At 32.9% G+C, this 18716-nt stretch overlaps 4 protein-coding genes and 2 long non-coding RNA genes across 8 annotated transcripts; all 6 read right to left on the bottom strand.

Moving 5' to 3' along the window:
- Positions 1 to 2715: 2715 nt before the first annotated feature.
- LOC110727685 (replication protein A 70 kDa DNA-binding subunit B-like) lies at positions 2716 to 6544 on the bottom strand. The gene is made up of 9 exons (XM_021907266.1): positions 6353 to 6544; positions 5511 to 5778; positions 5329 to 5404; positions 5100 to 5230; positions 4943 to 5021; positions 4753 to 4864; positions 4472 to 4650; positions 4271 to 4391; positions 2716 to 3751 (listed from the first exon to the last, which is right to left on the bottom strand). Exons 1-9 carry the CDS (start codon positions 6542 to 6544, stop codon positions 3626 to 3628), a joined length of 1284 nt encoding a protein of 427 aa, XP_021762958.1. The 3' UTR covers positions 2716 to 3625.
- Positions 6545 to 6726: 182 nt separating this feature from the next.
- On the bottom strand, positions 6727 to 8841 carry LOC110728014. Of its 3 annotated transcripts, none has more exons than XR_002512631.1 (6): positions 8777 to 8841; positions 8534 to 8656; positions 8270 to 8391; positions 7800 to 7911; positions 7396 to 7655; positions 6727 to 6751 (listed from the first exon to the last, which is right to left on the bottom strand). It is a non-coding gene; the product is annotated as an uncharacterized LOC110728014 (long non-coding RNA). The 3 variants fall into 3 exon arrangements; XR_002512632.1 differs by having other exon boundaries at positions 7800 to 7897; XR_002512633.1 differs by having other exon boundaries at positions 7800 to 7873.
- A 1587-nt stretch (positions 8842 to 10428) lies between these two features.
- On the bottom strand, positions 10429 to 10992 carry LOC110727684 (ATP-dependent DNA helicase PIF1-like). Its single transcript, XM_021907265.1, has one exon. The coding sequence runs from the start codon at positions 10990 to 10992 to the stop codon at positions 10429 to 10431; it is 564 nt and encodes a 187-aa protein (XP_021762957.1).
- On the bottom strand, positions 10481 to 13085 carry LOC110727683. The gene is made up of 3 exons (XM_021907264.1): positions 12494 to 13085; positions 10772 to 12434; positions 10481 to 10650 (listed from the first exon to the last, which is right to left on the bottom strand). The coding sequence occupies exons 1-2, from the start codon at positions 13083 to 13085 to the stop codon at positions 11083 to 11085; spliced, it is 1944 nt and encodes a 647-aa protein (XP_021762956.1). The 3' UTR covers positions 10481 to 10650; positions 10772 to 11082.
- Positions 13086 to 13837: 752 nt separating this feature from the next.
- LOC110728015 lies at positions 13838 to 14887 on the bottom strand. The gene is made up of 3 exons (XR_002512634.1): positions 14823 to 14887; positions 14655 to 14726; positions 13838 to 13992 (listed from the first exon to the last, which is right to left on the bottom strand). It is a non-coding gene; the product is annotated as an uncharacterized LOC110728015 (long non-coding RNA).
- Positions 14888 to 16005: 1118 nt separating this feature from the next.
- LOC110728012 lies at positions 16006 to 18698 on the bottom strand. The gene is made up of 3 exons (XM_021907614.1): positions 18477 to 18698; positions 17343 to 17417; positions 16006 to 17200 (listed from the first exon to the last, which is right to left on the bottom strand). Exon 3 carries the CDS (start codon positions 17195 to 17197, stop codon positions 16238 to 16240), a length of 960 nt encoding a protein of 319 aa, XP_021763306.1. The 5' UTR covers positions 17198 to 17200; positions 17343 to 17417; positions 18477 to 18698; the 3' UTR covers positions 16006 to 16237.
- Between the last annotated feature and the right edge of the window lie 18 nt (positions 18699 to 18716).

Below are 18716 nucleotides of genomic sequence, written 5' to 3'. Positions count from 1 at the left end.
ATATTTATCCCAATTTTGGTTAAAGTGTTATTATTCCTTTGTCTTGTATAATATTGAAAGACTTTTTCTAACTTTAAATCTAACTGATGCCATTTTGATAATCCAAGTTGCTGCTTTAAACTTTAATATTTCATATTGTGACTCTAAAGCTTTATTAACTTTCAGACTGTACTAATTTAAAGAGCATCATTAGCTTCACTAATGTTCATACTATGTCAGATAATGACTGAGACTCATCTAAGCAACTACTCTGGCTAGGATTGAAGGCTGTGTTTTTAATCCTTAGTTGGGTGATTATCTGAATGAACTTCTAAACAATTGTCAAATATAATAACAATGCTAGATGGTGTATTATTGTATGATTTATTTGAGAAGATACATGTGTGTGGATTGATTTTAGATTGTGTATATCTCTTATAAGTTTTGTACAGTGATTTGATTTCATACTGCAAAGCTGAAGTATTTGCAGTCCATGAAGAGTGTCTTCTCATATTTTGATTCACATGGCTACAATTTTTATCTATTGTACTTATATAATGTACAATGTACTCTTTATCTTTTAGTAATTGTAATTACTATGTGATGCATTATCTGTTATTCGATAATGTCTTTTATTATTTTATGAGGATTAAAGCTTAGTTTATAGCTATTGAATACTAATAACTGTTCTGTTTATATACATTTACTGCTAAATTTGTTTGCTTTATTCATATGCTGAAACGTTTTAAATGTTGCTGATGATGCTGCTCTTGTTTTGTAGTGGCTGAATTTTATTACTTGGCATTATACAGAGCAGTAACATTAATATTTTAATTTGAATATTTATCTTGTTTTTATTTATCAGGTTGTACCTTGATAAATTCCAAAGGAGTTATTGTATTTGTGATTTGATTAATAGGTATGTAAGTTTGAAATTGACTGACCAATTTTCATATATATTAGATGAATAGTCAAGTTTTCTATTATCTATTTTCAATGCATTCAATTTATAGTCAATGTGAAGATCTTATTCTTGATGAAGTTATACATGTGTTTAATATATAGTTAATAAGCCGTTATAAATGTGGTCAATATTTATCAATATTATCTTTAATTGGAATTACTGTCAATGAGATGTTTTTCATACACAGTTTACTATATATGCAGCTTCCATTGTAATGTGCAAGTAATTGAAAGAAAGATCGTGATAAGGTGTATGAAAGGCTTGATTATTTTATATTTTTTGTTTGATATATATGCTTGCATTCTAATTTTGAATAAATTCTTTTGATTACAGGAATTATGAGTCTATACACAAATTTACCTTCTCATTTGCTGTTTTTTAAAGATGAATATCGTAAAGAATTGGTATGAAAAAAACGATTTGTTTAATTTTTTTTTCTTTCCTGTTCTTGGATGTTTATTTATTCTAATTTTGTTTTTTGCTTGTGTTTTTATTTTTTGGAATTAGATTTCAATACAATTTTTAATTTATTTTGTAGGAGTTACCGGAGAGTTGGACATCTATGTTATCTGGTGTATCCAGTCCAGTGGAAGTCATTCGTGGTAGCAATAGTCGTGTATGGATTGTTCAGTTGCTGAAAGTGACAGAGGATAGTAGGCAATTTATGCTATTAGACTTTGGTTGGGAAGGGTTTGTCAATGATAATCATATTTGTGAAGGTGAAATTGTTATTGTATATTATGGTGGGAATAGGAGATTTTATGTAAGAATTTTTTCATCGTCAATGGTGGAAAGGTTTGGTTCTCTAGAACCTCTACATAGGTCTATGTCAAGTGGTGGAAATGGTTCTTCTAGTGATGATTTTCTTGTTGCCCTAGGAATTGGGAATCAGCCATGGTTCCCTTGGGTAATTACACCAACATGCTATGAAGAAGATACTTTGGTTAGTGTCTTTTTCTATTTATTTAAGTTATGAATATAAAATTTTAAATAAGTGATCTTATTGTATCTAATGCATTTTATGTGTTCATTCGCAGGAAATTCCAGTAGCCTTTGGTAATCAAGTGTTTCATCATGTCAATATGCGGACTGTAATTCAAATGCGATTTGGAAATAGAAGATGGGATTCTGTTGTCGAAATTTGTTCCCGATTGAATGGAAACATTCATAGTAGGTTAATGGGTGGAATTTCGCAAGTGATTGTAGATGGTGATCCGATTGTGCTTGAGATTGTGTTTCTTTAGACGTTGTTTTAGTGATAGGTTATTGCAATGCTTGAGAAATAGAGTTGTAATAATAAATGAAGATTTGAGATATTCTAAAATGTAATGTTTTTTATGATAATAATCTATGCAGAAGGTTATTTTAACTTCCCTAATAAAAAGATTAGTGTATGACAATTTATGTTTGTTGTTTCAGCTTTAGTCATGTTATTGAAACCTTTATAGCATATCAACTCTTATTTTTTCTGTTTGCTTTAACAATATCAGCATATTAGCTTTGTTTATTTTTTAATTCTACACATTAGTCTAGGTTTTTATATTTTTAATAACAAATTTTATGTGTTTTCTTTTTATTTGTGAATTTTTCCTTTCTTTCTTTTTATTGTTGAACTTTATGGCTTATGCGATTTATCTGTATTGATGTTTTATAAATTAAGTATGAATTCTCATAAGATGATTATTTTCTTTATCATGATCCCTTTTTTTTATAATTTCACTTGGTTCTTTAAAAAAACAGTATAATAATAAATTTCAAATAAGCCACATATATAAACTACTATATTTTTATAGATATAATTTAACATCTCTTGTAATATAGCAATACATTAGACCTTGATCTAATTATGGTGTTTGCCAGGAACACTAACTGTTGTTACTGTTCCTGGGAAACCCTCAAAAGAGCAACTCCTACAGCATCTTACTTCTATATACATGAAATTTTGAAAGTAAGTTGAAGATTAATTACTACACGATGCTGGAGTTTTATGTAAATACATGGGAAACTATCTATTGTGCTTAGCATTCTGAGCAAAAGAGAATTTCTTATAGTTGTCCATATATTTGTAATTTAGCAAAATATTTAATACTTAGATGATGTGCAGGTAGTGCACCTTAGATTGTTGTTCTGCAGTACTCCATTAGGCTATTATGTATATTTTTTGTAGTTCACCACCTTATCATTTGTCGTGGCAGATTTGATGGAAGATTATTTCGGCTTCTCAGACTTCACAGTTACAGGTTTGGCTTCCTTCTTGTCAGTTTTCAGGGGGACAGTTTCATCTTGAGCTTGATCCTTTCTTGGTGATATCTCTGGTTCTTGGGCTGTCTAGTTCTTCTCTGGAGTCATTCCGCCGAAGCAAAGTTTCTTTTTTGCACGGAATTGTGATAGCGGTGGCTCGTATTCAGTTTCCTCATCTTGGAATTGGACAGGAGTTTTCCCTAAAGCTTTCTTTCGCTTAAGCGATTCGATATCTCCTTGAGTTAACTCCAGTGTTTGAGTGAAAGGGCTATCTTGTGTATGTTTTTCTGAAGAACCCTTCATGTTTGGGGTTGGAATGACTGGTTCTGGATTCCCTTGTTCCATAGATTGATGTTTTTCCTTTTCATTTGCATCTTTTGCTTGGTTGGAGGTGCCTTCAAATGGTTACAAAACTTCTGGTGTCTCAGGTTCTTCCTTAAGTTATATACCCTTGAGAGTCCATTCTAGAACATTGTTCTGGCCTAAATGCGAAGTAGGTCCTACTTTAATGTAGAACGGTTTGCTGCTAAGCATGTCTTGAATAGCCTCGAATGCATTGTGGTCATCCTGCATTGTATTTATCATCATGGCAAGTATTAGTATTATATCAAAATTTGTAAATATTATAATATATAACTTTGACTGTGTATTACACTAATATTATCTAATTAGATGACTATATTTCTTTTCTGCCTTTTTTTTTTACCTTTCTTTTTTATTTATAAATCTTTCTATGCGGGACTGATTAGCAACATTACTCAACAATTCATTGTCAATTGAGGCATGACATTTTAACCGTTGACAATTTTGCTAATAATGGTTTTTTTGTGTTCTTGGTTTCTAAGGCATAAGATAAGAGTGTTTGACTTTTTCAAGTCTACTGGACCTTTAAACATCTCATGGGTGATTGTCTATTGGAAAATCTATATTCTAGATGTATCTTAAGCTTATTTAATCTTATTAATTTTTTTACTTATAATTTTAATTTTATGAAATAAGAACTTTCAAGTATTCTTTGGAAATTTACATGGCATATATAAACTGTTTCAAAAATTAAAAGGTAGGTACATGGTAATTGTAATTTACCGCTTCTTTTATGGCATAAATTTCAGCTGCACTTCTCCTAAACAGTCTTTCTGTGTCATCGTTAAAAGTGGTGAATGCCATAGTGCCTGTGCCATCGCTAGCCTCAAACTTAAAGGTTGTCCTGGCATGAACTCACAGGAATTTTTGTTAGGTACAATATCAACAAAAAATGTTGGTGTTTAAAAAGAGCTAGTGTTATACCTCTCAGTGCATATGCATTCTTTCTTATAACAAGAAGTGCAAGAATAACGCTTCTGCAATGGAAGGTTGGTTCTTTTCCAGCAGTTTGAACAGCCTGTGTACGCGTGCACTTTTTCTAATTCTGCATTCTGAATGGTTACCTCTATCCATAGAAGTTCTTCCTGTATGGTGTTGCTTGGCTACACATGTATTATAATTCACAAAATATCAGTTAGAGCATGCACACTTAATTTTTAGTAAGTTGTAAACCTTGGAAGAGGCTGTAATGAATTATAGTTCACCTTTTTCCGTCTCAGTTCAACAATGGAAACAATTTTTTTGTTTTCACCTGGGTACTTAACCTCTAATACTCTAGTTTGTCTATCTAATATCTTCTGGTGGAAGAGGTTAGCCCTGCACATTATTCATTATAGAGATGATCAGCATACTATAATGGTTATTGTTTTTGCTAGGCTAAGTTTTAGTGATTACCAGTCAGACAGCTCACGCGCTCGATCCCCTTCAGGTTTATAGATTATTCGAGTAGACATACCAGAATTCATTGAAAAACCTAAATAAAACAGATAGTGTTAATTTTGTCATAGTAAAAAATCACCTGGGATCTAAAGTACAATAGTTTTTGTCTTACCACGGCGAGTATATGGTTTAAGAGCTCTAAAACCTATAACCTGGAATGCTTCTGCCCAATTAGGTAATTTGTCGAAGAATTTGGGTGTTGTTAGATCATTCCACAATGAGATGGTGAGCGGTTGATCGCAACTGCTACATGAAATACTTATTGTTAGTGATTCCAAATTGTAATATATATCAAATATTATTTTTACTAATCCTGAACATTTAGGTGAACTGATTTTAACCTTTCATCAGTAACGACTATTTCTCGTACGAAGCTCTCTCGCTTTCCATCTCTGGCTTCAATTTTCCTTGGCTCTTCTTCAACATATAACACCACACCTACGATATCTGTGAATTCAGATAAGTTTGTTAGTGTTTTTTAATTGTTTTTTTTATGTGAAACTGTTATGTGAGTGCAATATACCGTATTTCTCATCAGGATCAACTGTACGAGGTATACTTGCAATGGGTTGATAGTTAGGCATAATTGGTCCGAGCTCTGGATGAACTGGCTGGATCACAGTTCTACTACCAAAAGCCATTTGGTACGGAAACTGATCAAGCTCAGTTCTCCATTTTTCGTCAATGAATTTAATAGGTGCAGCAGAAATGTCGTATTCACCTAGGTACTGTAATGCTTCTTCAAATGCTTCAATTTGATCGCCAAATAAAGTACCACGCATCCTATTACCCTATAAAGCAGAAAATGATAGTGAAACAAGGTGAGCTTTATAACTATATTATAAGGTCCCTTAAACTTATTAATTATATATAATTTGCTATTAGATTTGTAGAATAAGGCATCTTTTGTTTGAGATTTAATTAAAGTGCCACAAAATATGTGCTTTATTTAACATTATTTTTGCTAAAATAAAGTGATTTTAACATTGATGTAATTTATATTATAAAAGAATAAAAAGGTTACTCAAAAGATTTAACTATAATAAGCTATATACTTTATATTTCACTTGAATCATGAACATTTAAACATAATTAGGATTGCATTATATTCTAGCTTCATGTGTACTATATTTAACTGAACCTTGAGCTGATTAAGGTTATAACATAAGTAAAAGCATGATTATAGCATAAGCATGATTATTACAAGAGTAGTTAATGTAATTTCTGTACAGCCTACCATAACTCTTTAAGCCTACCTAAATGCTTGATATGATTTAGATTACAGTTAGGAATATTCTCTCAGTTGCATCATAATTGTAATAAAGTTAGTGTGATATTTACATGTATAAAGTAATAAATGCATACCTTTTCATCCTTTAGAAGTAAAGTTTGGAATCTAACTGTTTTTTTGGAGGATAGTGTGTCCCTTCCTTTTTCAGCAACAACTACTCTTACTATATAAGTCTTGCATGCTACATTTAACTGATCCAAGTACACATACTCTGGCTTCTGTCTAGCTGTTTTGTATTTTTGATCCGTGTATACAAATGCTTTCATGTTATTTTGTATAGCAGTAGTTATACATGATAATGTAAAATGTTATAACATTTAATATTAAATATTAGTTAATCAAGTACACAATAAGGAATTTATATAGGAAAAACATTAACAATAATTGAGCTAAAGGATAATGGAAGCAATCTATAAAAGAAGGGACCATACCTGCCATGGCTGAGTAAGTCACTGCTACTTTGGTTGATTCTTCTGTGAAAAAAAACGAAATGCCAAAGATGAAACACTTTTTATATGAGTTAGTACAAATTTAAAAAATAGGAAATAGCTAGAATACAGTAATTGGGGAAGGTTCTGGTAATAAGTTCAGAATAACCAATGTAAGTTTTTTCTTCTTTACTGTTAACACTGTTCATTCCATACTTTAGGTAAAGATTTTCAGCTGCTCACTGTACTTTTATAATACTTTATAAAGCCTGGAAAAGTTTATTGTTTTTATAAGTAATAGAATAATAATATCTTGCTTTTATATATGGATAACCATATCCCAGAAAACAATTTTTCTTTTTTTAAGGGAGTGGCTTTACAACAAGTCATAATCATAGCAGACCTATATATATATATAGAAATATAGAAATGTGAAATATTGTACAGCTTTTAATATTAACTTTTATTTTATGATAGAAAGTTAATTTAAATAGTTCACTTTAGTAGGCTGTAATTTAAGCGTATATGGTTTTTTATCTCTTTGTTGTCACATGAATACTGATACTTTTCATCAACCTATATAATATAACAATTCATATATTCACTAAACATGATCGAACAAATCATAAAAATACTTAAAACCAATGCATAATCAACTTTTATCTACATGAGATAAGAAATTATGATACCTCTCCTTTAATGTTTGGTTTAACAGGGCTTGTCAACAGAACAGCCTCAGGACTAAACATATCATGCTTTGTTGCCTAAATTTCTTCTAATTAATTTGGTTTGCCGTGAAACCTGTCCAAAGAAATCAGTTTCTTTATACCACCGTTTATTGAGCTTGAATGTGACCTTAGTTTCACCCAAGCTGAAGCCCGGTCAATCTTTCATATGCTCATAGATTGCATAGGTATATGACCTGGATGAGCCACGAAGCATTATAGACCTAAAAGTTTAACAATTATTGGATTTAATTACATTATTAACATGACAACTATTTCAAGAGAGAGGGGTACTAATATATAAAGGAGGAAGTGTGCTCTATAAAAAGTAGAAGTTTATATAATATGGTGAAGATTAAAGCAACTACCTTTTATCAATATTCAATGGGAATAACTTGCCCTTGAGTGAAGGATCCCACTGTCTACAAAAGAAAACTTCCACCTGATCATCATGTAACATAATCACCTGAAAAGTTGTTGCTTTAATCTTGCATACAGTTAGCAAATAGCCTTAGTCAAATCTGTAAAACTAAGCCTAACATTTACAAGTTTATCCATTTAATTTGGGTAAACTAAGAAACAAAAAGGCAAGAAGAACAAACATGTCAAATGTCCCTGGTGTATTAGCATCATTCTAAACAAGTTCCCAATACATGCATACATTTCACAGTTAAATATATCATTAAACAAGCAGAAAAAATTAAAAATTCCACATGTGATGATCAACTTTTCTTTCATTATCTTGAATTTTGTTTCTAGATTGTATATAGAGACTGACTGAAGTATTGATTTCATTAAGAAAAATGACTGTACAAATCTGATTATATAGAATGTTTACCTTCTATGGTCCTCAAGATTTCGAGATTCAAGCAAATTGTCAATGCCATTATAAGCTAGTCCAGTAACAATTTCTCGTGGTTTAGATATTGTCACTCGAGCAATGCCATTGTCTAATACTACCTGCAAGCAAATACTCCAGTTTAAAATCCATGCAGAAATATAAACTCTTAGGGAACTAAGGTTGAATATAAAATACTCCATGTCAATATGTCATTGAATTCATTGAATAAATACAAATATACGAATCCATAGATTTACGAACTTGTAGACCACATGATGCTATCAGCGTCACATTTCTTAAGGGCTTCAATGGTTCCAGAGCTCAGAAATCTGAAAAAATATATACTCTCTTCTTTTGTTCCGCTCTTCAAACTATTCCAGCAATCTACAAGCAAACATACCAGTACTATGAATAAGCACACCATTGATCACTCTACCCAAGCATTACAGCACAAGTTCAGTAAGTCTAAAATAAATTCAATAGATTTAAACTTTTAGATTCTACCTAAGCTATCTGTTGAATTTGAATTCATAATTGTCCTTTATCCGCTTGATGCAATGAGCTGCAATGGTTGCCTTAGTATTACACTGAAAGAGTGAGACCAGAGTTCCAACTAATCAAAACCAGATATTTTAGTTGAAAGCCATATGACCATTAATTGTATAAAAATAGAAATAAAGCACCAGCTAACAATTAAAATAGCATTATGAATCAACTTATTCAGGAATAAAAAACCGAAAAATAAATAAAAAGAAAAAAAGAATAATCATGAATAAAAATGATGTATTAAGGGAATAAGAGCAGCGACCTTTGAAAAATCATTAAAACCACTGACCTGCTTATGTCATTTGCAGATTGACGTTGATCCATGAAGCCTAACAATAAGGGTATCTTCTTGCACGACAAAATAGAGCAAAAGAAATCAAGGGTTTGAAATCACATTAGATCTTTAACTAAATAAATAAATCAGAAACAACCATTAATTATTCTAATTGCTCTTACAACCAATAATGTTAAATAGTGAAGCAAACATAGTTTAATTTCAACCATCAATCATTCTAATTGCTCTAAACAATATCAGTTATAATCAAAGGAGAATTATAATTAAAAGTATTGTGTCCACTATAAGTGTATGCTACATGAAAATATGTAAGGCGAAAGCTTGACAGAAAACCAATTTATGCATGGTTTTCCTGATGATCAAGAAACAATTAACAAGATGCTTATACACTTCTTTTCTAAACCTAAGGGCTAATGCTTTAGTTATCACAAAACCATGCCAGCAAAATTGCTCCGGAGGAATCTTCTGAACCGTTGAAGGACCTGAAATTAAAGTATATGGCATAATATTTAGTTCATCTGAAGATCTGTAATTGAACATCAAGCAATAAATCCTGAGTTAGGTTTTTTCTTCCTATAGACATGTAATAAAGTCCAGACAGATTTTCTGTTCACTCCTTCCTTGTGATGTCAAAGCCAGAAAACCCAAATAGCAATTTACTCAAAACTAAACACTTATTACTCTCCAAACAACAACTCATTAATACAAAACACCTATTTTAAAACAAGTTATGATCTAGAGTAATAAAGTAAGTGTCTACATTTACTAAAAGTAATCTTTGCTCATACGCTATAGAATAAAGCACATACAAGAATTCATTGAAAAAAATCACATGTATTAAAGTTCAGAATGCATAATTGGAATCAATTAGCATATTAATTTATTACAGTAGTCATAAAGCCCTGTTAAAACAATCACACACACACACATAATATACAGTAGAAATCTAAAACAAGAAAGATATGACCCACAATCACTAACCAACCATTATTGTCATTAAATATCACCCATAGTTAATGCCATATATGAATTAGTATATTCACATTAAAATGGATTGCAGCAAAATAGAGTATATTAGTATCAAGCAAATAGGTGAAAGAAAAGGCATACTTGGAATTCAACATTGGACCACTACTAAAGTGATTGCACATGACTTAGCTTATTTTAGGAATGATCTAACAGCACCTAGATTACTCCTGCAAAATAAGAGTAAAACACGAAAATTAGGACTGCCATTATATATTTCGAAAAATCAACTTAGTAAGCTTAGACAATGTATAATCACCTAAATTACTCATGCTAGCTTTAGGACAGCTTAAGATACGACATTTTTAACAGAGTTTTCTGAATGCTGTGAAGTAGGAGCCACTGATACAACTTTCACTTTATCTGCAGACCGTGCACGTGAGAGAGCCACATATAACTGACCATGTGAAAAACACGAACGAGGGAGATATATTAACACTTGATCTAAAGTTTGCCCCTGTGACTTGTTTATAGTCATTGCAAAGCTGAGCTTGATAGGAAACTGGTTCCTCTGAAATTGGAAAGGATATTTCTGAGAACTTGATGGTCTGAGTTTAATTTTGGGTATAAATACATGTTCCCCTTGATACTGTCCAATAGAAATCACGCACTCAATTAAATTAGGGAAAAACCTTTTACATATAAGGCGCGTTCCATTGCATAAACCAGAAGATGGCAGAAGGTTTCTAAGCAATATTACTGGGCAGTTTTCTTTGAGCACAAGATTGTGAGGGCTCATTCCACCTGGACATAGTTTATTCAGGACTTCTGTAGGATATACGCTGCCACTATCATCTAGGACACTGTCATAGCTTGTATAAGATATGGCTTGTCCTGGGAATCTCTCAATCATGAACGAATTTATAGTATCTACATCGTCATTTATAGGTGTTAGAACAGCCCTTCTTGAAAAGATTTGAGGGTCCAGAGCACCTGAACCAAGTTATGGAAAAGAAGATTCGAGTAACTCATCTATTGGATCAGCATCAGGCTGGAAAGTCTGCACTATCTGAGGTGGCAACTCAAAAAAATCACTTTCCATGGGCTGCAGTTCACCGTTTCCCAGTGCAAGTAAAAACTGAGAAAATGAAGGATCTTCCCTAGCTCTTAGATTTTCAGTTAACCTGAATCTCCGCAAATGCTGCCATATATAAGAACTCACTATACTTGCTTCCACTGCTTCTCTAATAGTCTTGTTAGGAACAACAGGCAACACTTGTCGAAAGTCTCCACCGAAGATAATTACCTTCCCACCAAATATCACATCACTATCACATATGTCTTGTAATAAAAGGTCTAGAGATTCTAGATTTTGCTTGTTTGCCATAGATGCTTCATCCCATATTATAAGAGCTGTTTCTTTTATTAACGCTGCCAGGCTACTTTGCTTAGAAACACTGCAAGCTAATGAAGCATCATTGTCCAATGGAATTTTGAATCTTGAGTGTGCTGTTCTACCTGATGGAATATTTGCTGCAGCTATTCCAGACGTAGCAGTAGGTAAAACAATCTTATTCATAAGGCGGATCTCAGCATATAATGCATTATATAAGAACGTTTTACCAGTTCCACCAGGACCATCTACGAAAAATGCCCCTGGTTTTCCTTCTACGATATGCTGCATAATACAAGTAAAAATTTCCTTTTGTGCCGTATTAAGCAAGCCACGACTTTCTATACAATTTTGAGGAATCGGAGCATCTAAAGCATCTTGAATGTCTTTTATTCTATCAATCTGGTTATCAGTGTCTTCCATTAAAACAGCCAGACCACAAGCAGATAATGACTTGCCCATGGCCTCTAAATGCTGCTCTACTGATCTGACAGTTAATCTTTTAACTTTGTTTTCAACACCAGGGTATTGGCGTGCAAAATCTTCTGATAATGCAGAATAATATTTAAACCATAATTCTTCAGGGTTACTCGGCTGACAAAATATAAGAACAGTTGCAAATAGTCGGCGTAAAGCCCGAGGGAGCTGAATTTCAGTTGCTTCTGCTAAACAAATGCTTGCAGCATCGTCCTCTTTCAAAATGCCAGCTCTTAGACATGCTTCTTTAAAAGTTGCACACACATAACCTTCAACTGTGCGCAAGTCTGTGAATGATTTTGGACTTTTGACATTCAATAATAGAAGCCGAAGGTAAAAGCGTTCACCCTCCGAAGGAGCGACAAAAGCTAATCGCCCTATCATCAATTTTTTATTTTTCCGTTTGGACCATGATTTTGCTGAAGCATCCCACTTATAGTGTTCAGGAAATTCTACATATGAGTAACCAAGACCATTATCAGTAGCTGCATTCATACGGAAGAACTCAGTTAATTGAGTCCTACCATAAACACGCTTGCAATACCAACATCCAGACGTTCATAAGGGCGTACACAAACTGTGTTCATGTCTGGAATATGAACTGACAAAGGTAAGACTGGTGGATGCATCTCAAATAAATCAAATCCAAAAATTCTCCAAGCTGCCTCACATGGCGACACCCACCTCCCCGACTGAAACTGAGCAATTTCATCGTTACAATTTTTATCTTCAGCCAGAATATTGAAGGCCACTCGATCGTGTCCCTTGTAAACATACTTATATAAATATTTCACTGCTTTAATAGTTGAACAAACTTCTACGTTCAAATGACAATCAAAGAGTGATGTGAGATAGGGGTTATAAGGGACAACCCATCGGTTATCTAACTGAGCATTTCTGACTTTCAATTGTTCTCCAGTATCAGTTCTCTTATAGCATGGATAGCCATCTTTATTTGTTGTTGTTTGTACGGTGAATTGTTTTGGATACCCATTTTTACAAGAAATAACATTATCCTTCTTTCTCATACAAGGACACTCTGGATTTAAGCGGCCACATGGTCCATGCATCATATGCCTTAACACAAATTTTACGCAGCTCAGGTTGAGTAACGGGAGGTATTTCTGCACAGACATATTTATCATAATCAGCAGGACACTTCATCTTATGCTGTTGCTCTAGAATCAATAGGAAATGAGCATGTGGCAATCCTCTTTTATCTCTGGCCAATTTGCATTGCAGGTCATAGTGACAAAGAGATCAGGTTTCCCGTATTTCTGCACAAGAGCCATTGCATTCAGATATCTCCTTTTCATATCACGAGGGCCTCCTATAAATGATGGTGGCAAAATGAACTTATGACCAACATTAGCTGCACTTGTCTGGCCACTATCTACAGTGTCTAGAATCCCTTTATAAAGATCCGCTCTTATTGTATCCTGATTTTGCCGAAAAAAAATCTAACCTTGTGTTTTCAACTTTGATATACATGTCTGTGATATACTGCAAAAATGCACGGCCTGCTCTTAACAGCATGTTTCCTAGTCTAATTTGAAGCTTATAACAATAGTACTCCCTTGCAGAGATATTCTTATCAGCTTTGGTATGTTTTCCAGAAGCTCCTACAAACATTAAAGTCCAGAGAAAATTCAAATTAAGCATACGATAAGGAAACACAAGTATAAAAACAGCTTTAAAAATAATACCATTATTCTTTTAAGAACTTACGAGCAGCTTCTGCATCTAGAAAATTTGCCGGAGTGTGCACTGCGCAGGACTGTATCGGATCAGGTTCAGTTGCCACTTGTCTGCCTCCACCATAAGAAGTTTTCTTTAAACCCTGATGCCAACCACATTCACCTCTTGGGAATAGCAAGGGATACTGCAAAGGATCATAGCACCCATAAAAATGAGCAATCCGATGAGACTTTGAAGACTTTGCTGTTACAAGAACATGTGGCCATGAACTCTGACTTGACGAAACACTATCAGGCCAGATAACAGCAACTTCATCTGAAGTGGGAGCATTATATACTCTTTGATCTGGTACAGTGTTTGAATTTATTATAATGTTAGTACGCTCATCAACATTTACTTCTTTCAAAGAGCGGAAAAATCTTGCATATGGATTATCTTTAGTTACTTGCATTAATTTGTCAATAACATCTTGTCTTAATTCAGGAAAGCAGTTTGTTCTGTGTTTCAATTCATTTTGCCCATCATAGAAATAAAGTTGCAGATACTTTGGACCATTCTCATCTGGTAATAAGTCTGGTACAGAATGATATATTTGGCCATGCAATTTAAAGACATATATACCTTTGTATGTTTCTCTATTAGTTTTACCTCCAATTGAACTAAAAGCAAATAAGTTTATTGTATAACCGTGCATATTTTTCTAAAATGGAGAGCATCTTCATCTCTTGAAGTAAAAAGCCTCATTAATTCAGGGGGATATTCATTCTCAGCTATTTTAATATCACCATTACCACAGCAAAAATGTAGAGTTTCAAACTCAAACTTCTTAGCTCCACACTTATCACAGTAAGTAGGTGGAGATAATTCTAGGGATGCCTAGGTAATGGTTTTCCTATAGTTGTCGCAAGGGTTTCTGTAATAACATTAAAGGGTATTTGAGATAATTTGATTGTGCAAACTATGTATGTGTGCAAAATAGATAAACTGAAATTACTACTAAACCTTACTTTTAGCTGCATCCCTTAGCTGTTTTGAACTTTGGCCATTTGTTGGTGTAGATCTGTGAGTTGAAGGCCTCTCTGTAGCATGACCAAAAGAAATTAAACCAGATCTTATAAAAAAAGACTATATATATATATTCACTTTTGTAACTCAATGTAAGGCAAATGACCCACTTTCAAGTACAATATATTTCGAAGGTCTTGATTTAGGCTTTTTCGATCTTGGTTGTTCTGCTTGATTGTACAAAGAATAAAGAACCTATGAATTTAGTTCACCAAAATAATAATTTTATTATTTTAAATCATCTATTTTACCTAGTAAAATTATGAGTTGATACCAAAGCACTCATTCGCTTTGATTTTCGACCTTGAAATGATGGTCTCTTAAAATTAATAGGTGCATCAGCTATCATATAAACAATTAAAACAATAACTCAGCAACTCGAACATAAAATAAATATCATAAATGAACATAGCAATGCGCATATAAATAGAAAGACTTATCATAAGAATCATGCAAAATTTTCAGATATACCCATATTACTTTGCTGCAGACCAAGTCATGTCAACCATTTGCATGCACATCTCAACAATTTGCACAAGTTATTAACGATCTCAGTTTATGTCATTAACTGTATAAAGAACATATATAGAAATACTCAGCAGGTGTAGTTAACAAGATGTTTTTTTAATAAAAAACAAAGGTGCAATTTAAAAGGCTCTGCAATTTAAATCCTCACAAATTTGATCAATCTAATACACTAACTTGCATATCTCCTTCAACTCAAGAAAATGTTTACCTGTTCCAATATTTGTTCTGCATAAACTTCTGTGATCTAAGCCTATAACAATAATTCCTGAATTTTACACTGATCTCGATTTGAAATTGCAATATCCTCCTGTTTTACTGCCACAAAACAAAATAAATGAATTCTACTAATCTACTACATTATTTTGTACCTTAATAAGAGCATGTGCATATCATTAACAATACTTGCTTTGTATTATTTTATAAAGCCATTGAAGCTTGTCATTATCTCATCTTGTTACTTCCTTTAACTCTAATCCTACTTTAAAGATTTCCTTTTCTCCTTATTCCCTCACATGCTTATATACATACATAAACTAAGTTATACAATCGAAATTTGAATATCAGTATACATAAATAGTTACCATTTACTGCAAACAGAAAAGCTAATGCATAATTAAAACCCGTATTTACATTTTCCATGTAGCTTCAAAAAGATAAAATACTGAACATATTTAACACCAAACATGAAAGAGCATTGTAAAATCAAGAAGACATACAATTAACAATAAAATTAATGAAAGAGCAATATTAAATTAAGAAGTCATGAGAACTACAATAAAAAGTTAATCCATTCATTACTCAAGATACACATTACATTATATTTCAATTACAGCCTTCAAGTCTGTTTTCTAATGAAAAATTTCAGCCATTACTACTCATAGACCTAGGCTCTAAGACAAAAGGAAAGATAATAAGCATATATCAATGCTAAATCTAAACACCTATATCCAGGCATACAACTTTCTACCCAAAATACTAATGTAAGTCTCCATATAGGCTAAACAAACTTTGCCCGCTTCCATACAATCTCTAATTCAGGTATGCCAGAAACCAAAGGTTCAACAACTCTAACAGTAGAAGAAGATGCTGCATCTAATGCTGTAACCGAACGTCTTTTAACTGGAGCAGCTGGAGGCAAACCAATCTCAGGGATCCGAAACCTCTCAGAAGTAGGAGTCAAGCATTCATCAGTAGCAAAGTTTTCCTCTCTGGCAGTCAAATGCTCCTTTAATTGGTAAAACCTTCTCTTTAGAGCACTGCAAGCAACATGCTTCTCCAAAATTGCACCATAATTAGCATCAATGATCTCTAGATTATACTTAGTCACCAAGTAATGAATAGTTCTTTTGGCAGCTTTTTGCCTCGCATCAGCTAACTCAGGACAAGCATCACTATATATGCATTCCATTTCACCTCCATTATGTGGGCAAGACACTGTTAGCCAGGACACAAAGCCCAAATTTTCAACCCAAATAGTCTCTAATGGACTCACCTCTGCTCCAGTCCTTGTAACAACAGCTCCTAAAAATCCTACAAAGTCAATCGTCACATGAACAACATCACCAGATGGTTTTTTGCCCAAAACCTTCTGTGCACCAGGCATCACTATCCCTTTTTCACTACATAACTCAACCACCTTATGCTTAAAAAGCTTACTGCATAGCTGATACATCCTTGCTCTATCGGATGTAAAATCATTCACCCGCACCCCAAACTGGTTCATCAATTTCTGCACAGCTTTTTGAGCTGCTCTCTCTTGGGACTCCTCAACTGTGTTAGCTTCCCCACCGAAAAATACAAATTCAGACTTCCCACATTCAGTCCTAATACGAACACAAGCATTATTCCTATCCCTATCTATGAAACCATAAACCGGTTTAGGAAAATTTAAACAATCAATCAATTGACCTAAAAGAGGTCGAAATGGAATGGCAATTTTGCTTGACTGAATAGCCATAACCTGTAACCGGGAAAAAAAAACATTTAACATATACATCCTCTAAACTTAAACTACAATCAAAGTGCAACAACTAAGGTAACATATGTAAGAAAACCAAGCCACCTTATAATATTCCAAGTTAAATCAATAATAATAAACTTACCACCAGTAGCTGCAATTAATTTTACCAGCACAACCAGCTCCAAGTGCATACACCTACAATTATTCTTTTTTTTCCCTTTTTTTTATCCAAAAAAAAAGAAAGAAGAAAAACAAAAAAACACAAGGGCAAAAAAAATTAAGCTATGTAACCAAATTGAATGCTTCAAAAATAATACAAATGCATAAACAACTAATTTCTAGTAATTGTTCTATTTTACTTTCCTATAAAAAATATAACTAAATTCAAATAATTGTACATCAATGTATGTCCAGGAAATTATGGTGCATAAAAGTTCAAGATTCATTAAGTCAATATCCAATGTTGTCTGTACAAATGAGATCCATAAGGAATTAAACCCATGATATTATATTTTTATCAAAATCTAATTAACCAATTACCCAGCAAAGTTTCACATACAAACCTTTTCTTTCAGACAGAAGATAAAGAAGAAGCAAGTCAGAAAATTGAAACAAACCAAACATGCAGAACACATATATAATAAAGAATAAAGCAAAGGACATATCCCATATATTTTATTAGCCAAAAAAACCAGACCATATAAATTGTTCTAGTACATCATAAAAAAAATATCTTCTCCACAAAAATTATTAAATAATACACTGCAACCAAAAAAGACATCTGAAATATACTAGTTTATTTTTATCATTATTATAGCTTAAAAAAAAAGGGTATTTTTATCTCTTCAGAAAAAATGGAACTTAGTACACACTAAAACCCCTCTATAAATTTTTAAATTCACATAGATACACATTACAGCACCAAACCCTCCAAAAGCAATTTCCCCTATCAATAGTTTCTGAAGCTAAGTTTATATTTAAATAATAAACTAATAAGACAAATTTACAAGAGACATCACTGTATTTCGTTCATAATCTCTTTATAAAATCCTTAAACAAAATTTATATGAGAAATTAATTTTTATTACACAATGCTAATTCTAATTTTATTTAAATTAGCTAACTCATGTTTTTAATCAAAATGAGATACTACAGGTAAATTGAAATGGTACTAATGCTTTAATTAGATTTGCTTAAAAACACTTCTCACGTCTTTTTGAATTGATATTTTTGATTTAACAAATTTCCTACTGACAAATACTCAAGAGGAGAATACCTCATAGCACAAAACAACCAGATCCAAAAAAATACCACCACCAGGTCCTTCAAATTGGGCATATACACCACCATCAGCTCCGCAAAATCGCGCAACAACACCACCATTAACTCCTCGAAATCGCGCAACTACACCACCACCAACTCCTTGAAATTCCGCCATTGACACAGCCGCTGCAACACCCACACACATTAAAAAATCAACAATTAATTTACTAAGAAAAAAAAAGGAAAAACGAAA

This window comes from Chenopodium quinoa, unplaced genomic scaffold (assembly GCF_001683475.1).
Source record: "Chenopodium quinoa cultivar QQ74 unplaced genomic scaffold, ASM168347v1, whole genome shotgun sequence".
NCBI lineage: Eukaryota > Viridiplantae > Streptophyta > Magnoliopsida > Caryophyllales > Amaranthaceae > Chenopodium > Chenopodium quinoa.
Note: the sequence above shows the minus strand (reverse complement) of the source record. Positions and strands in the feature narration are given on the sequence as shown.

What these genes read in the sequence shown, in the direction of transcription:
- LOC110727685 (XM_021907266.1), bottom strand. Translation starts at nt 6,544, where the DNA reads ATGAAAGCATTTGTATACACGGATCAAAAATACAAAACAGCTAGACAG. An exon ending in ATAGTCGTTACTGATGAAAG is followed by an intron (nt 5,231 to 5,328) that starts GTTAAAATCAGT and finishes TTCATGTAGCAG; the next exon opens with TTGCGATCAACCGCTCACCA. An exon ending in GAATGCATATGCACTGAGAG is followed by an intron (nt 4,392 to 4,471) that starts GTATAACACTAG and finishes AGTTCATGCCAG; the next exon opens with GACAACCTTTAAGTTTGAGG.
- LOC110727684 (XM_021907265.1), bottom strand. Translation starts at nt 10,992, where the DNA reads ATGATTGAGAGATTCCCAGGACAAGCCATATCTTATACAAGCTATGAC.
- LOC110727683 (XM_021907264.1), bottom strand. Translation starts at nt 13,085, where the DNA reads ATGTCTGTGCAGAAATACCTCCCGTTACTCAACCTGAGCTGCGTAAAA. An exon ending in TTATGAACGTCTGGATGTTG is followed by an intron (nt 12,435 to 12,493) that starts GTATTGCAAGCG and finishes GTATGAATGCAG; the next exon opens with CTACTGATAATGGTCTTGGT.
- LOC110728012 (XM_021907614.1), bottom strand. Translation starts at nt 17,197, where the DNA reads ATGGCTATTCAGTCAAGCAAAATTGCCATTCCATTTCGACCTCTTTTA.